The sequence below is a fragment of the Indicator indicator genome, chromosome 8, assembly GCF_027791375.1.
Source record: "Indicator indicator isolate 239-I01 chromosome 8, UM_Iind_1.1, whole genome shotgun sequence".
Taxonomy (NCBI): Eukaryota; Metazoa; Chordata; class Aves; order Piciformes; family Indicatoridae; genus Indicator; species Indicator indicator.
Window position 1 is genome coordinate 12,481,605 of NC_072017.1, and position 17,522 is coordinate 12,499,126.

At 36.3% G+C, this 17,522-nt stretch overlaps 1 protein-coding gene across 2 annotated transcripts in view; it reads left to right on the forward strand.

Moving 5' to 3' along the window:
* FAT1 (FAT atypical cadherin 1) overlaps positions 1-17,522 on the forward strand; it is an 88,378-nt gene that overhangs the window by 54,861 nt on the left and 15,995 nt on the right. For both annotated transcript variants that reach the window (XM_054382835.1, XM_054382834.1), the window contains 10 exons: positions 2,344-2,619; positions 2,836-3,046; positions 5,502-9,569; positions 10,185-10,381; positions 10,592-10,745; positions 12,163-12,396; positions 13,665-14,054; positions 14,873-15,087; positions 15,491-15,628; positions 15,933-16,076. In XM_054382835.1, the coding sequence (XP_054238810.1) occupies positions 2,344-2,619; positions 2,836-3,046; positions 5,502-9,569; positions 10,185-10,381; positions 10,592-10,745; positions 12,163-12,396; positions 13,665-14,054; positions 14,873-15,087; positions 15,491-15,628; positions 15,933-16,076 (6,027 nt within the window). The remainder of the gene's footprint in view (positions 1-2,343; positions 2,620-2,835; positions 3,047-5,501; positions 9,570-10,184; positions 10,382-10,591; positions 10,746-12,162; positions 12,397-13,664; positions 14,055-14,872; positions 15,088-15,490; positions 15,629-15,932; positions 16,077-17,522) is intronic.

The window sequence follows — 17,522 nt, forward strand, 5'->3', positions numbered from 1 at the left end:
GTTTGTTGGGCTAGCCTGGGGACTGGTAAAAGCTGAATACGTGGTCTCAGCAACTGTAGATATTTTATCCAGCGCTGTGGCTTATGTAGCTGAATTTATGCAGGCATCCTGAGCTGTCACAGTTGAACCGTGATCTCCTTTGTCCTCTAGAACAGCCAAGAGCTGGAAAGTCACAAAAATGCTTTAACTCTCACTCCTTCTCTTCCTCTGGGTTATGCGATTCATTCTTCTTGAAAGTATACAGTCTAGCTTTTGTCCAGTTTCTTTAGTGTGTTATTTTAGCGTTTTCTAAAGCTTAGTGAACATTACAAATCATCTCTTATTTCTGTGATTGCTTTTTGTATGATTTTCTGTCCTCTCTTAGAGTTGGCAGGAGCAGAGGTTATGGTTTCTGTTACAAGTGAACACAAAGACTTCCTTTGCATTGTCTTCTTTTTTCCCCTGCTTCTGGGATAAGCCCAAGTTATGCTGTTGCTGTCTCAGGTTACTGTGGCCTATAGATCAGGGAGCATAGATTAGTTCAAACTCTGAAACTATTAGTGTATGAACAAATTCCTGATTTTAACTGATTCTCTGTCTCCCGCATAATTCCTAGCCCATCCAAATGGGCTGATCTGTTAAGATATCCTTCAGGACTGTCATTAAGAAGATACATTTCAGATGAGGCATAACTTCAGGGGAATTTAAAATGTTGATATTAAATGCAAGTGGAAGGTGCTGCCAGTGTGTAAATTCTGTTACTGCTGAAATAATGATGATTAAAGTTTAAATGTTGCTGCGTTGTTGGGTTCTTCTAAAAGCTGGTAAACAGGCAAAAGAAATTCTGAATACTGAGTGCATATGTTAGGAACAACAATTTGCCATACACAGCTTTTAGCTTACAAACTAATTACTGTAAACATTGGAAATAACAGTAAACAATTTATCAGACCTTGATGAACAGCAGGTTAAGTAATTTCATATTTAATTTGATAAAGGAAATAACATTTCAAAGGCACTGGGGAGGGGAGACGAGAAACTAAAATCTTACTGTGTAAAGCAGTGTATGAATCTGACTTTAAACTAGTAGGCATTTGCTGGCCTCAGGCCATTAACATCTGTAGAGTATTTGACTCTTTCAAGACTTCAGTTAAATAGCTTTTTTGAGAAATACAGCAGCAGTAGGCGTGGAGGGCATTACAATTTTGCATACATCTAAATGCCAAATGCATGATGCAAAACAAGGACAAACAAATTCCAGGCCTACAGTGGTGGTGGTTGACAGATGGTTCTAGAGATGACTAGTGTCACACTAGGAAGGAATATCATTGAAAAAACCCAAATCACTCTACTCATGCTTTTGTTGTATAGTGTTTTGGCTTGAAATAGAAAAGGTTATTCACACGCCGTAAGCAGCAATGTATGAACTATTGAGTTGTTTTTTGGAGGAAAGCAAAAAGGAAATAAAAATAATTCCTGTTTCTAGCTATAGCCACTTCTAGTCGTTCCTGTGTCAAATTTTTTCACTGGAAGTAATACTTAAGATGCTTTAAAGTGAGTTGCAGTATTTTATCTATTGTTGTGCTGTTGCAGAATGTTTCATCTTGTTTATGCAAAATTCACATGGATGTTATGCTTTGGGAATGAAGGATAGAATATTCTTCATTGATTAAGTGTGCATTTTTCCTTTCAATCTTCACACTGCTCCAGAGAGACATTTAGAACTGGAATTCAGTTACGTTATCTGTGGATAATACAACTTTTTGTTTACAAAATTGATTATAAACATGTCAGTGTAACTATAATGTAAGTATAAATTAGAGAGAGAGGAGGGTATTTTAAACTCCAAATAAAATCAGCAAATAAAAAATCAGGTTAAAACAATCCATAGAATCACCACGTTTAAATATCATACACTGAGTATATTTTGTTAATGGCGTGCATCTCCTCTATAACATCCTAGGAAATCAGTGTAGTCCTATGCAAATTTAGGTTTCACATGTCAAATAATTAATAGGTTTCAAGACTTTCCCCTAAACAATCCTGAGCTGCTTTGTTTTCTGTTTATACAGGTTGCATTGCTCTCATTTAGCTCTAGGAGAGCCTTGCAAACTAAGTCAACTTTCTTTAGTTCCAGGTGATTTTTTTTTTTTCAGAGATCACACTGATTTTGGGTAAGGTGTTAGAGTTTAGTCAGATGCTTCTCTACACCTCTTAAATCTGTTGCACTCCCTGGGGGAAAAAATAATTGTCTTGATGTGGAATTATTTCAGTATTATAGTCTGATTCTTGATGAAATACCCTTTTGCATCTCTGTTTCCTAAATATCATAGGTGCTTTTCTCTTCCCATCTTATCATTTCAGGTGTATATCAAAGTTATAGACACAAATAATCACAGGCCTCAGTTTTCTGCTGCAAAATATGAAGTTGTTATACCTGAAGACATCATACCAGAGACAGAAATTCTGCAAATCACTGCCACAGACAGAGATGAGAAGAACAAACTGATTTACACTATGCAGGGCAGCACTGATCCCATCAGTCTTAAAAAATTTCGTCTGGACCCCGGAACTGGTTCTCTTTATACTACAGAAAAACTGGATCATGAAACCATGAACCAGCACGTTCTCACAGTAATGGTAAATAAACAAAAAAATTCATCTGAAGTCAATAACAAACATGTTTTTTTAATGTCTTTTTAATATGTCCCCTTAATTCAAACATTTATTTTTATGTTTAATTTGTATGCAGTGTTTGTCTGTGACTGGAACAGATCGAACCTTGAATTATTACTAATATTTAATGAACTAATGAAATAACAATGCTGAGTGCTAGGAATATGCTAACTGTTTCAGGTTCGAGATCAAGATGTCCCTGTAAAGCGCAACTATGCTAGAATCATCATTAATGTCAGTGACACAAACGATCATGCTCCATGGTTCACCAGCTCTTCTTATGAAGGACGGGTTTATGAGTCAGCAGCTGTTGGTTCAGCAGTGCTCCAGGTTACGGCATTAGATAAGGACAAAGGAAAAAATGCAGAAATTGTGTACTCCATTGAATCAGGTATATTGACTTTCTTACATCTTCAGTTTATTTCAAAACCTTATTTCAACTGCAGACGTGAAAAAAAGACAGCTATAAAAAAAAAAGAGGGAGATATAGGGGTATGTGTTGTATTCTGTGAGATGTATTTAAGATGCAGCCTTGGAGCATTCAAGAGAAAACTACAATGACAAATGTCCATCTCCCTCACTTAGCTGTTTATATTATCCTTTAGATACATGTTGAATGTTTTAGTTATGGTAGAAAAAGCTCCCTTTAAATCCTTTGGAGTGATGTTGTCTTTAGAAATTGCTGGAGCATTAGATTCAGATCTGAAGAAAGCATTCTTCTTTGATAATATGTGACGTTTTGTGGTATAGGCAAAGCAGCAGTTAGATGAAGAATTAAGAGATTGAGAGACCAGTGCTTTTGAGATTAGCACAATGTGAAAGAAAGGAGCTCAAAAGTAATTTACAAATATCCATATATTTAACCACGACATAATCCCAGTTTATAAGTTTCTGGTAGATGTAGCAAGCAAGGAGTTGCTTTGCATGGTTTCCTCTGGCTGATTTTAGATAATGGGATTGCTATTCTACTAAGTGCAATATATAAGAAATTCTTTAATAGCTGTATAATTTGACATTACTGCTCCTTTCAGATTGCAGGCCAGAGAAGCGTATGAGGTGCTGCTGCTTATTTTTAAAGTTGAGTATTTTTCTCAACTTGCCTGTAGCAGTGCAAGTCAAATGATGGCAGTTTTGAGTAATACGAAAACAGACTGACTTTGACTGAGTTAGCTTACCAGATGGAAGGGAGTTTTGAACCAGAATTTCATTAATTCTAGATGCAACTCTGGCATTACCAAGGTCCTGAACTATTTAGACACTATGACTAGAAAAACCTATGTACAATACTACTTTCAACAGAGAAAGTAATTTAAAATAAAAATCCCAGTAACAAGCAGAAGAGACTGTATGTTAAAGAGAATAGCAAGCAAAAAGTTACTCAGTGTTGCATGCAAGGTGATACATGCAAATGCTGCTTTTTATTTGACATAAGTTGCTTTGTGAAGCATAGGAATTTACTGTAAATATTTTGCTGTTCTTCCCACGCTACAAAGTGTTGTTTGGATACAAAAACATACTTCTAACACTGTATTCAAATGAAACTGTGATTGCTAAATACATTCCTCCTCTTTAAGTGTCTCATAAGTCTATTTATGTATTTTCTGTTATTCATAGAAATAGGACTTTTTTACTAAGCAGTACACTAATGTTCAAGGAACTTTTCTCTTGCCTTTCCTATTTCAGTAGTGCTTGTTTTATGAGTGCCAAAGCATGGCAAGAATAAAAAGGTGTTTGTGTGGTGTCTAGAATGAATTTACACCCTGTTTCCTAGATTTTGTAGGAGTACATTTAAGACTTTCTTAGGTTTGTTTTACAGGACTGTGATCTACTGGGGAGTTAAAGCATTATAACTGATGTTCTAAGTATATGGAAGGAACATTCCTTAAATGTTTGTAATGGCTGCTTAGATTTGTAATGGGATATTCTAAGAATGCCACTGTGTTTAGAGCCTCCACTAAAAAGAAAAAAATCCACAAAAAAAAACCCTCTTGCCTACTTGTGTGCATAACTCAGAAGTTTTTAATGAATTTTTTCCATGCTGAGAACAGGGCTTTAGTAATGTAATTAAGGAAGTAAAATGTTACATCTTAGCATATTTGGTGTGTATACAAATATTGTATATAGTGTAGTTCAGCTATATATTTGAAAACATAAAGAAAACCTGTTTATCAAATTTTAGCTGGTAACCCTCAGCAGGTAATATTTTTTAATAGTATCACAGGGAAAGACTTGCCTATGTATTAATAGGAAGTTATGAGAGAGAGAACTATTGGTCTAATTCACAAAAATTAATTTTGAAGGAGTGATTTATTGAAACAGTACTTGCATAAGCAATTAAGATTCACAAAAATTCATTAAAACACTTTTGCTTTTTCCCCCAGAGCAGTGTGGTTACTTTAAATCATAAGATGTAAGTTGTATTGCACTGTTGTTATCTTCTGAACATAATTTTGTTTCAGCTTCGGTAGATATTTAAGTTGACTTAGGAATTCAATGACAAAGATAATTTGAAGAAAATATATAACTTACAATGTTGAAGATTGCCAAATCCTTGTTATCTTAAGGGTTTTTTAGTGGAAAAATTTTTTTGCATTTATTTTCAAGGGTTGGATGGCTTTGCTAAATATGCCTTACACAGTGTTACCACAAGTAAACAGATTTAGTTCTAATTCTTGATTACAGAAAACTTTACAGAGAGGCTAACAAATGTTTGTTAAACAATACTAAGAAAGTTTAACATTCCCTGTGTTCTCACTATATGATCTCTTTCAGTATATATCTTAATAAGCAGTCATCCTTTAAGTTCTGTATATCTCTTTCTTAATTACTTTTCTTTTTCTTCACAGGGAATATTGGAAATGCATTCTTTATAGATCCTGTTTTGGGTATGATTAAAATTGCAAAGGAATTAGATCGTAGTAACCAAGAAGAATATAACCTGATGGTGAAAGCTACAGACAAAGGAGATCCTCCAATGAGTGAAGTGACCTCTGTGCATATACTTGTTACAATTTCTGATAATGCCTCACCAAAATTCACAGCCAAAGAGTATTCTACAGAAATCAGTGAAAGTGCTAGCATTGGCAGCTTTGTTGGAATGGTTACCGCATCCAGTCAGTCGTCTGTAGTTTATGAAATAAAAGATGGTAATACAGGTGATGCCTTCGCTATCAACCCAAACTCGGGTGTCATTATTTCTCAGAAGATACTTGATTTTGAAACCTTGCCTAGTTACACACTAACTGTGCAAGGAACAAACATGGCTGGCTTTTCCACTAATACAACAGTTTTGGTACATCTTCGGGATGAGAATGACAATGCACCAATTTTTATGCAGGCAGAATATACAGGACTCATCAGTGAATCAGCTTCAATTAACAGCGTGGTTCTGACTGACAAGAATATCCCATTAGTAATTCGAGCTACAGATGCTGATAAAGAATCTAATGCTTTGCTTGTTTATCAAATTGTTGAACCATCTGTCCGCAAGTATTTTGCCATTGATTCGAGCACTGGTGCCATTCGGACAGTAATGAGTCTGGACTATGAGGAGACAAATATTTTCCGCTTTTCGGTGCAAGTACATGACACAGGGATACCACGTTTATATGCAGAATATGCAGCTAATGTTACTATTTATGTGATTGACATCAATGACTGCCCTCCTGTGTTTTCAAGAGAGTTGTATGAGACATCTATTTTGGTTCCAACCTACAAAGGCGTGAAAGTCATCAGCGTAAATGCCACTGATGCTGATTCAGGTGTTTTTTCACAATTAATTTATTCCATTATTGAAGGCAACATTGGAGAAAAATTTTCAATAGATCCCAAGACTGGAGATGTAACAGTACAAAATACAACTCAGCTAAGAAGCAGATATGAATTAACAGTGAGAGCATCTGATGGCAGATTTGCAAGCACCACATCTGTGAAAATTAATGTGAAAGAAAGCAAAGCAAGTCAGTTGAAGTTTGCACAGAGTTCTTACTCTGCAATAGTGCAGGAGAATTCCACGGAGGCAAAAACAATAGCTGTTGTTACTGCTATAGGGAATCAAATAAATGAGCCATTGTTCTACCATATTCTAAATCCAGACAGCAGATTTAAAATAAGCCAAACTTCAGGAGTCCTTTCAACAACAGGAATACCATTTGATCGTGAACAGCAAGAATCTTTTGATGTGGTCATAGAAGTGACAGAGGAATACAAACCTTCAGTTGTTGCTCACATCGTAGTTAAAGTCACAGTAGAAGATGTAAATGATAATGCTCCGTTTTTTGTCCATCTTCCCTATTACGCTGTCGTTAAAGTAGACTCTGAAGTAGGCCATGTTATTCAGCGTGTCACTGCAGTAGATAAAGATACAGGCAGAAATGGAGAGGTCCATTACTATCTCAAAGAACATCATGAACATTTCCAAATTGATCCCACTGGTGAAATCTCACTGAAGAAGTCGTTTGAACCAGACACTTTAAATAAGGAGTATCTGGTCACAGTGGTGGCAAGAGATGGAGGAGACCCTGCTTTTTCTGCTGAAGTTGTAGTCCCAGTTACGGTAATGAGTAAAGCTATGCCAGTTTTTGAAAAGCCTTTCTACAGTGCAGAGATTCCAGAAAATATTCAGCTCCATAGCCCTGTGGTCCATGTACAAGCCAACAGCCCAGAAGGACTTAAGGTGTTTTACAGCATCACAGATGGAGATCCTTTCAATCAGTTTACTGTCAACTTCAACACTGGAGTTTTAAATGTTGTTGCCCCTCTTGACTTTGAGTCTCATCCAGCCTACAAACTGAGTATTCGAGCAACAGATTCCCTAACTGGGGCACATGCTGATGTGTTTGTAGACATAATAGTGGAAGACATCAATGACAATCCTCCTGTGTTTGCAGAGCAGTCTTACACTGCAACCCTTTCTGAGGCATCTGTTGTTGGGACATCTGTTGTACAAGTGAGCGCTACAGATGCTGATTCTGGAACAAACAGAGGGATTTCCTACCACTTGGTTGAGGATAATAGTGGAAGTCATGACTACTTCCACATAGATAGCAGCACAGGACTTGTTATTACATCAAGAACTTTAGATTATGAACAAATTAAACAACACCAGTTACTAATAAGGGCCATAGATGGTGGTATGCTGCCCTTGAGCAGTGACACTATTGTAACTGTGGATGTAACCGATCTCAATGATAACCCCCCTGTTTTTAACCAGTTGCTTTATGAAGCTAAAATTAGTGAACTGGCTCCCCGAGGGCATTTTGTAACATGTGTGCAAGCCTCAGATGCAGATAGTTCAGATGTTGACAAACTGGAATACTCCATTTTGGCAGGCAACGACCAAAAGAATTTTGTAATTAATAGCAAAACTGGCATTATCTCCACCTCAAACCTACGCAGACAGACACTAAAGTCACATTATAATCTTAATGTCTCTGTTTCTGACGGGGTCTTCAGAAGTTCAGCCCAAGTCCATATTACTGTGACCAGTGCCAATATGCACAGTCCTGTTTTCAGCCAGAATGAATATGAGGTTGAACTTGCTGAAAATGCTCCATTGCATACTTTAGTGACTGAAGTTAAAGCAACAGATGAAGATTCTGGCACATACGGCCACATCACTTACCACATTGTGAATGACTTTGCCAAAGACAGATTTTATACTAATGAGAGAGGGCAGATATTTACCTCCGAAAACCTTGACCGTGAAACGCAAGCAGAAAAAGTCATTGCCATTAGTTTAATGGCCAAAGACTCGGGAGGAAAAGTTGCTTTCTGTACTGTTAATGTTATCCTTACAGACGTCAATGATAACGCTCCTCAATTCCGAGCAACAGAGTATGAAGTAAATATTGGATCTGACGTTCCACGGGGTACTTCTGTCGTTAAAGTCTGGGCATCTGATGCTGATGAGGGTACCAATGCAGACATCGCATATGCTATTGAAGCAGAGTCTGAAAATGTTAAAGAGAATTTAGAAATTGACTCATTGTCTGGTATAATTACTACAAAAGAAAGCTTAATTGGTTTAGAAAATGAGTTTCTGAGCTTTTTTGTTAGAGCAGTCGATGGTGGATCTCCCAAAAAACAGTCAGTTGTTCCTGTCTATGCTAGAATACTCCCTCCAGAAGTGCCTCTTCCAAAATTTCCAGAGCCATTTTATTCTTACACAGTTTCTGAGGACATTCCAATTGGAACTGAGATAGATGTTATCAAAGCAGAACATAATCAGACTTTAGCATATAGTCTGATTAAAGGGAACACTCCTGAAAGCAATAGAGATGATGTTTTTGTGATTGACCGGCAGACCGGACAGTTGAAACTTGGGAAGAATCTTGATCATGAAACAACTAAATGGTACCAGTTTTCAGTTCAGGCACAGTATACAAATGAAGATTATAATGTTGTTTCTTCAGTAGAGGTAAGCATTCAGGTAAAAGATGCAAATGATAACAAACCAGTTTTTGAGTCCAATCCATATGAAGCATTTATTGTGGAAAACATGCCATCTGGAACAAGAGTCATCCAGGTTAAAGGAGCTGACTTAGATTCAGGACTCAATGGGCAGGTTGGTTACAGCTTGGATCCCTCTCAAGAACTGGATGTTATAGAGTCTTTTGCCATAAACTTGGAAAGTGGCTGGATTACCACTCTCAAAGAACTCGATCACGAGAAACGTGACAAATACACAATCACCGTGGTTGCATCCGATCGGGGCGAAAAACTTCAACTGTCTTCTACAGCTGTGGTCGAAGTTACAGTTACAGATGTGAATGACAATCCTCCACGCTTTACTGCAGAGATATATAAAGGAACAGTCAGTGAAGATGACCCTCCTGAGGGAGTAATTGCTATCTTGAGTACAACTGATGCTGATACAGAGGAAGCCAATAGACAAGTCTTTTATTACATTACAGGTAAATCTTTTTGACTAATGTCAGCATAGTCGTTTGAGTGTTCCTGGAATGATGTGAGGCGGAGCTTCATCTTTCAAATTATTAAGAAATATTTGAAACCATAGAGTTACAAAAAAGAATCTGTGTGTCTTAATATTAAAAACATAAGGGGGAAAAAATTAGTTTTAGAAGACAAGCCTTTGTTTCCTGTGTGGCTTGCTTAAAATGTTTTCCTAAGTTTCATTGCTTATACTTCAGATTTTATTTTAAATAGATACTTACACTTTAATTAGTGATACAGTGAAAGAAAAAACAAATTTCACAAAATAAGGCTACTAATTTTCAATAGAGTGTATTACTGGCTTTGTTATTTAGTATGTCTTGATATGATGTTATCAATAATGCTACATGGATTTATACACTGATTTTTACAGCTTCTGTTGACTGCAGCTAAATTTGTTCTATGAGCATCTATTTACTATTCCTACCTGAAAAATGAAATTATTTTCCAGTAAAGCCACAGAGAATGTCTGCTTACTTGCATTTACATTTTTTTCACTTAGCTATAACATAACATTAATAAGAGTAATACTAGCAGTGTCTTTCTGTTTTTAAATGTTTCTTTTTATATTTCAGGAGGTGATCTCTTGGGACAGTTTGCAATTGAAAATATACAGAATGAATGGAAGGTCTATGTCAAAAAACCTCTGGACAGAGAAGAAAAGGATAATTACTTTCTAAATATTACAGCTACTGATGGGACCTTTGCAACTAAAGCTGTGGTGGAAGTTAAAGTCCTTGATGCTAATGATAACAGCCCTGTTTGCGAAAAGGTGGGCATAATCTTGTGTCTTCCAGACATGAATTCTAAATTTTCTTTGAAATCACTTCTCAGGAGATAGATATTCCTCTGGGTCACTTCATATGTTACCAAAAATTCAGAGAGGATGTTATCTTACCTGCCATTTCTTCTTCCTTTCCTGTCTCCAAGTTCTACTTTCTTCACGTGTTTAGTCTTTCAATGTAACTTTAAAATCTTGCAGGTTTTATACACTGATTCTGTTCCTGAGGATTCCCTTCCTGGCAAGCTGATAACACAGGTATCTGCTACAGATGCAGATATTCGTTCCAATGCAGAGATTACATACACGCTGCATGGCACAGGAGCAGAAAAATTCAGACTTGCTCCAGACACAGGTAACAGTACTTCCATAAAATGCCAGTCATCACCTCATTTTCTATCAGTATTTTACTGCTACATTAAGATATACATAAATGTCAGTATTTTAAGCTTTCCATTAAGGGTTAGTTTATTATATAACTGTTTAAAATGTGAGTTTCTACTACACAAGTAATTTGCTGAATAGAACTCAGGCAAAAAGCAAGTATTTTACCATATAAAGAACTAAGGAGTAAATAGGGTAATTGTCCTGGAGCCAGAAGCTTCCACGGTGAGCTGGCAGGAGTAAAAGTATGCTATAAATTTTGTACATTTTATAATCATTGTAGCAGTAGCAATAATGGTTTATAACTGAAAATTTCATTATTCAAATTCTCTTTGCCATCATTTTGGTTTAGTATATTAAATGGGATGAGGTTAGATGGGGCTTAACTTTCCTTTCCATAGTAAACACTAGAAGTGTCTCCTGTTTTATTTGAAGCGTTATAGAAACAAGATTAACTTTTTAATTTGCCCGATTTCTAAGTTTTCATGTCATTGCTGTCTTCTGAATTATAACATAGTTCAAAGCAGATGCCAAAATCATGTGCTTTCTGGGCTGCAATGGACAAGCAGTAGGAATGCAGTAGTAAACAATATAGAAAAACATTAAGATAAATACAAACTTAGAGTGGAAATACAGAGAAGATCAAAATACTTCATCAGCAAAATAAATGAGAAGGATTTTTATAGGATTTTCTTTTTTGGATGTCACCTGTGTGCTGTGCTGTCATGTAATTACATCAAGTCAGAATTGATGGGACTAGAATACTCAAAAACAGTATTTCAGAGTACTTTTTTGAATTGATTAAAAGGAGACAATGACTATACATTGTGCCTGTTATTGTTTTATTTTTCATGTTGGAAGAAAAGTATGTGTTAGACTTCTAGAAGTTTGTCTGTAGCAGCAAGTTCTATTTGACAATGTGAATAGCTCTGTTCATTCCTGAAATGTTAGAGCTCAATAGCTGTGGAAAGAACATAAATAAATAGTCCAGGATTCCATACATGGATTTTTACTTCACATTTTTTTAAAGCCAGAGTACCAATAGTTTAATTTTCTTTACAGAACACCACATGGACTTGTGCATACGTATACACCCTCTGTCTTTCTGCACCATCTGGTAGTTTTACTTTAGCCCATTTCTGTTGCAGAGGCTTTAAATAAAAAAAAAAAAAATGGAGAATTTTAGTATTTAAAGCAGAAAAGACAGGCCACTGATGTGTTTTGTCCAAAGGGCAGCTCGTTAGTCCAGTGCAGCTGTTGAGTTACCCACTGATGAAACTGTCATCAAAAAGAAGGTTGTTGTTTAGTGTTCTGAGTACAAATATTTTGGAGGAATACACATTAGTCTTGCAACTTGGGTTAACTTACTTACGCTATTCGGTCTGTAGGTGAACTGAAAACATTAATGCCACTTGATCGTGAGCAGCAAGCAGTTTATTATCTGCTAGCGAAGGCCACAGATGGAGGAGGAAGATTCTGCCAAGCTAATATTATTCTGACTCTGGAAGATGTGAATGATAATGCCCCAGAGTTTACAGCTGATCCTTACACCATTACAGTATTTGAAAACACAGAGCCGAAAACCCTTTTGACAAGAGTACAGGCCACGGATGCAGATGCAGGTATGCATTGTTTGACTGATACTTTCACAGAGGTCTCAAAGTTACAGTAATGTTTATGTAGTCTTCTCCTGAGAGGTGTTAAGTCTTTCAGTAGAACTGACAGGTGTTCAATACCACTCAGGATTACACTCCTGAAAGATATATTTAGGTCTGCTAAATCATGTAACACCTGACTTCCATGTTTACTTGAGTAGCTTGGAAGATATCCCTTTTGTGTATCAGCTAAAAAGAGGAGGGCAGAGAGACAAAGTACAGGATATTTTTAGTGTGATCAGCTGTTCAAGTTGTGATGGGTTAAGGCCATCCTTTTACTTGTGGTGTAAGTAAAGGGACTATCAAGCCGTGTCAACTCAAGTAAATGTGAATTCATAGACTTTTGAATGTGTGCTTCTTAGGCTAGCCATCAATGACCATACCATAAAGAAAATCGTGATTGATAGTAGCTTTCTGTATATGCTATCCTGTTAAGATTTTTGCTGTTTCTTTATTTCCACTCTTTAGTTACAGGTATTCAAGTGAACACAAACCGAAAATTGTATTAGAAAGTGTTCTTAGGCTTCATTGTATGGAATGCAACAGCATAGGGTCTTTTTTAAATATGTATGATTTCTATATGTCATCAGTTATTAAACAAATGGTATTAATTAATAGTTGCCTCGGTCTCATGAAATAACCAAGCTGCTTTGTGCTATGATAAAGCTAAATTGCTGAATTGGAAAGCAACAAACAAACGTTTTCATACTTTACTAGTCTGAGGCTCAGGAGGAACAAATATACTTGGCCACAGAATTAGGTGGTTTTGTTTGTTTTATACAGAAGAGTTGCTAGAAATTATGTTTCTGTTAATTTGGGACATGGTTCTTAAACTTACTGGCATTTGGTGTAGTTATTTAATGCAGCCTAACTCTCCCATATCCTCCAGTGTTATTTAGAAGTCTGCTAAGCAGATACTGTTGTTCTAAAGTTATAGTCAGATTTATATTACTAATCATTTCATATTAGCTACTACTGTGACTGAAGCAGAACCATGCTTCATGTTTTTCGTGTGGCAGAAAATTGGTGCAGTTAAGTGTTAGCGTTATTTTCAAGTAAGATTGCATCTTTTTGGAAATCATTCTGCCCTTTACAAGAACCCTTAACTCTTGCTGAAATTTACTATGAATGACAATATTTAGCATGCACGTTTTATTTCTGTAGCTATCAGATCTCTTATTTTGTTGGTGTATTTTAACATCTTCTTTGTACTTTGCAATTGTTTCAAAAAGCAGGGATGAACCGTAAAATCCATTATTCACTGGTGAGCTCTGCAGAGGGCCAGTTCTCTATTGATGAATTCTCTGGAATCATTCGTTTGGAGAAGCCTTTGGATCGGGAATTACAAGCTGTGTACACTCTAACTTTGAAGGCGACAGATGAAGGTTTACCTAGAAGATTGTCTTCAACAAGTAGTCTCATAGTTTCTGTTTTGGATATAAATGATAATCCACCTGTATTTGAGCATAGGGAGTACAGTGCAAGTGTATCAGAGGACGTTTTGGTTGGAACTGAAGTCCTCCAAATTTACGCTGCAAGCAGGGACATTGAAGCCAACGCTGAAATCACCTACTCAATAGTCAGTGGGAATGAACATGGAAAATTCAGCATCGATTCAGCAACAGGTAACAGATTACGACTGTAAACATACTTTAGGCAAAACGAGCACGGTACTATGCTGTGTTCTACAGGAATTCAACCAAACAGGTTACGTATAATCTGTTTGCATCATCCTGGTTGTTTAAAAATCAATGTGTACACCACAATTCTAGTTTTGTATTCTTATATAGTTCTTTTGCTAGAGTTAATTTCTGGCAAAGTTTGTTTTTTAAATAAGATTTCTACTCAGAAGTTCATAGTAATTAATCACACTAGTGTAACTGAAATGATAATTCCTCCAGCTGATTTTTCCAGTTTGCATGCTGGTACTATGGCATAGAAGTATTTTGTCAGTTTAACTTTTTCGAAATGTACTTGAGGAAAAAGGTTCCAGGAAAACACTCTTCTAGCAGCAAATCAGTGTGGATGTTAGGGATTGCTCTATCTTAACTAGTTGGTTGGAAACTCGGGCTTTAACTCAGATATTTCTATCAGTCAAAATCCATGGTCAAACACTTCCTTTACAACCTCTGAATACTCCATGCCTGACATTAATACTGGTTGTGAGGAAAGCTAAGTTAAAGGTCATATCATAGTTTGGGTTAATTTTAATTGACAATTAAGAAAAGGATGTTTTTAAAGCATGAGTCTTCCATGATAATGGCAGGAACTTCTCACCCTTTCACTTTTGTGTGTAAAGCCTGATCATTTCACTGTGTAGCTGCAGCTCCACAAATCAAGCTCTGAAAAAGCTGAATATTTGTCAGACCAAAATCAAAAGTTGCAATATGCTACAGTAATAGTGGAGCCTGCATGATGCGATGTGTTGTTTTTTCTTCCCTAGGAGCCATTTTTATCATTGAGAGCTTGGATTATGAAAGTTCTCATGAGTACTACTTGACAGTGGAAGCCACAGATGGAGGCACACCTTCATTAAGTGATGTTGTGACAGTGAATATTAATGTAACAGATATCAATGACAATACTCCAGTGTTTAGCCAAGACACTTACACTGCAGTAATCAGTGAAGATGCTGTGCTTGAACAATCAGTCATTACAGTACGTATGGTGACTTTTTTACTTTGAAATGTTCTGTCATGACAATCGTGCTTTTGTTTTTGAAGGAAAAAATGAGTAGATGAGTTTGCCACTGAGTGAATTGAAAATTTATTTTTAAAAAGTTTCAGAACTAGGTACTTGAGATACCTAAGAGTAGATAATACTTTGTGAAAGTGGATGATATTTTGTAATATATTTGTGCTATCCTTATGAGAACATGGCTTCATTTTCAGAAGAAATGTAGGAAATTAAGTGATGTTGGTATTTTCTATTCGGATGACATTTTTCCTGAGAACTGAGATGTGTTAGACCAAAGCAACTGTACTTAAACTCATCCTGCAGATATCTGAAGCATGATAGGTCTATTTTCACCTGCATTAAGTAAGACTGTAATGTCCCTTAGGTTATGGCAGATGATGCTGATGGACCTTCAAACAATCGCATTCACTACACAATTATAGATGGCAATCAGGGAAATCCTTTTACAATTGACCCTACAAGGGGTGAAATTAAAGTGACTAAACTTCTAGACAGAGAGAAGGTAAGTTTTTGATGCTCTTTGAGCAGTTGGGATTAATTTAGCTGTACAGAATTGATGACCACTTTTAAATTATATTTGTAAATCACCATTTTGTGTTTCAAAATTAAAAAAGCTGTAATAAAGTAAAAGCATCTATTTATGTTATTGCTTCTGGGGGGTGGGGAAGGAGAGAAAAGATTAAATATATGAAGGCAAGCTTTACTAGGTGTTTGCACTAAAGCATTTCTGCCTGAAAACCTAAATTTATTACTTTTTGCTCCCTAGTGAATGTTTGAAACTTATTTTTGCTTTTATTATTTCTTAGATTTCAGGATATACCTTGACAGTTCAAGCTTCAGATAATGGAAATTCACCTAGAGTTAACACAACCACAGTTAATATTGATATTTCTGATGTAAATGACAATCCTCCAGTATTCTCAAAAGGAAACTATAGTGTTATCATCCAGGTAAATACAGATAGTGAAGTAGTCAAATCAGTAACATTATTGGAGTGTTAACTTGTGACTTGAAAAATTCTGCAAGATGTGATACACTTAGTGCTTCAGTTCTATTTTCCTGTATTTTTAGTTATTAAGGTTGCCAGTAGGACTGCTTACCTGAATAAGTGTTAAGGCCTACGAAATTCATATTATGCAGTCTGTTTAGAAATTTATATTGCAAGTTGACTGTGTTCTTTTTTCATATACTTCATGTGTGTATATGTATATATATTATACAGAGCATTTATGTTTGTTTATAGCATTCTTAGCATCATATAGATAGGTTAAAATACATAAAAAGAAAATAGCACAATAATTAATCTTAGAGTTACTGCTTAGGAAAAGGTACTTTAGGTACCTGTTGTTGTGAAGCAGTGCTGTGACACGTATACCGCTTAATTCCTGTTGGCCTCCTTTGGGATCAGAAGCAGTTCAAACAGGAGTAGTATTTCATGTTGCTGCATACCGATCTGTTAATTTATTTTGCACCTTAAGGCACTAATGGGCCAGATTCTCAAACGGGTGGCATGTACTTGCCTGATTCATAAAACTGTGCTAAAGCAAAGAGGGAGGCAGCACCCTCCTTTCTCCAGTGGAGAACAAAGGGGAATAAAGGAACTGTATTAAAGCCTCTTTGGTAGTAATGTAAGTGGATCCTTTTGCTGTTGATGCTGCCTAGCATTGTACAATAGATAAGTGGGGATCAGGCAATGTTACCTGGTGCACTGTGCCATGCTAACATAACACTTCTGTGGAGGCCATGTATATGATTTGTAGAAGTGGCCTTTTGAAAGAGGACAAAGTCATTCAAGTCTACCCAACATATACAAAGTATGCAAGTCCTTGATCTAACCTTTTTTTTTTCTTTTTTTTTTTTCCTCCAAAACAACGAATTCGTGTTTGTTTGTGTTCTGTTAAAGGTATTTTTCTCTCCCCAGTTATAGTCTTTCTTGAAGTCGATGTTATTACTGTATCCCCTAATATGGGGGACTATATAGGCAATGTCTGTAACGTCTCTCTCAATTAAAAATGAAGACCTCATGTCTTACAGGTCATTCATATCAGTCTGTCCCAGTACTGACAGAGAAAAGGTTGGAGGAGTTGCCCAGGAACGCTGGTGTTCATTTCCTGATGTATTTAAAATAGACATACTAGGAAATGTGCTTAGCTATTATGAAAATCTAATTACTTTAGATCTCCCAATGTAAATATTTGTATTTTAAAGTGATGATCCTTGTCGGTTTCTCTGAAGGGGGGCAGAAAAGCTTCAGGGGCTATATCTGATAACTGACTTACTCTTTCAAGGACAAATTGTATGCTTGTTATTAGGAGCTATAGCAACTGTGAAAGGATAACATTTTAATTTTTTTATACTTCACAGTAAAACTTACACTTTTTTTTTCTTTTTTGCGC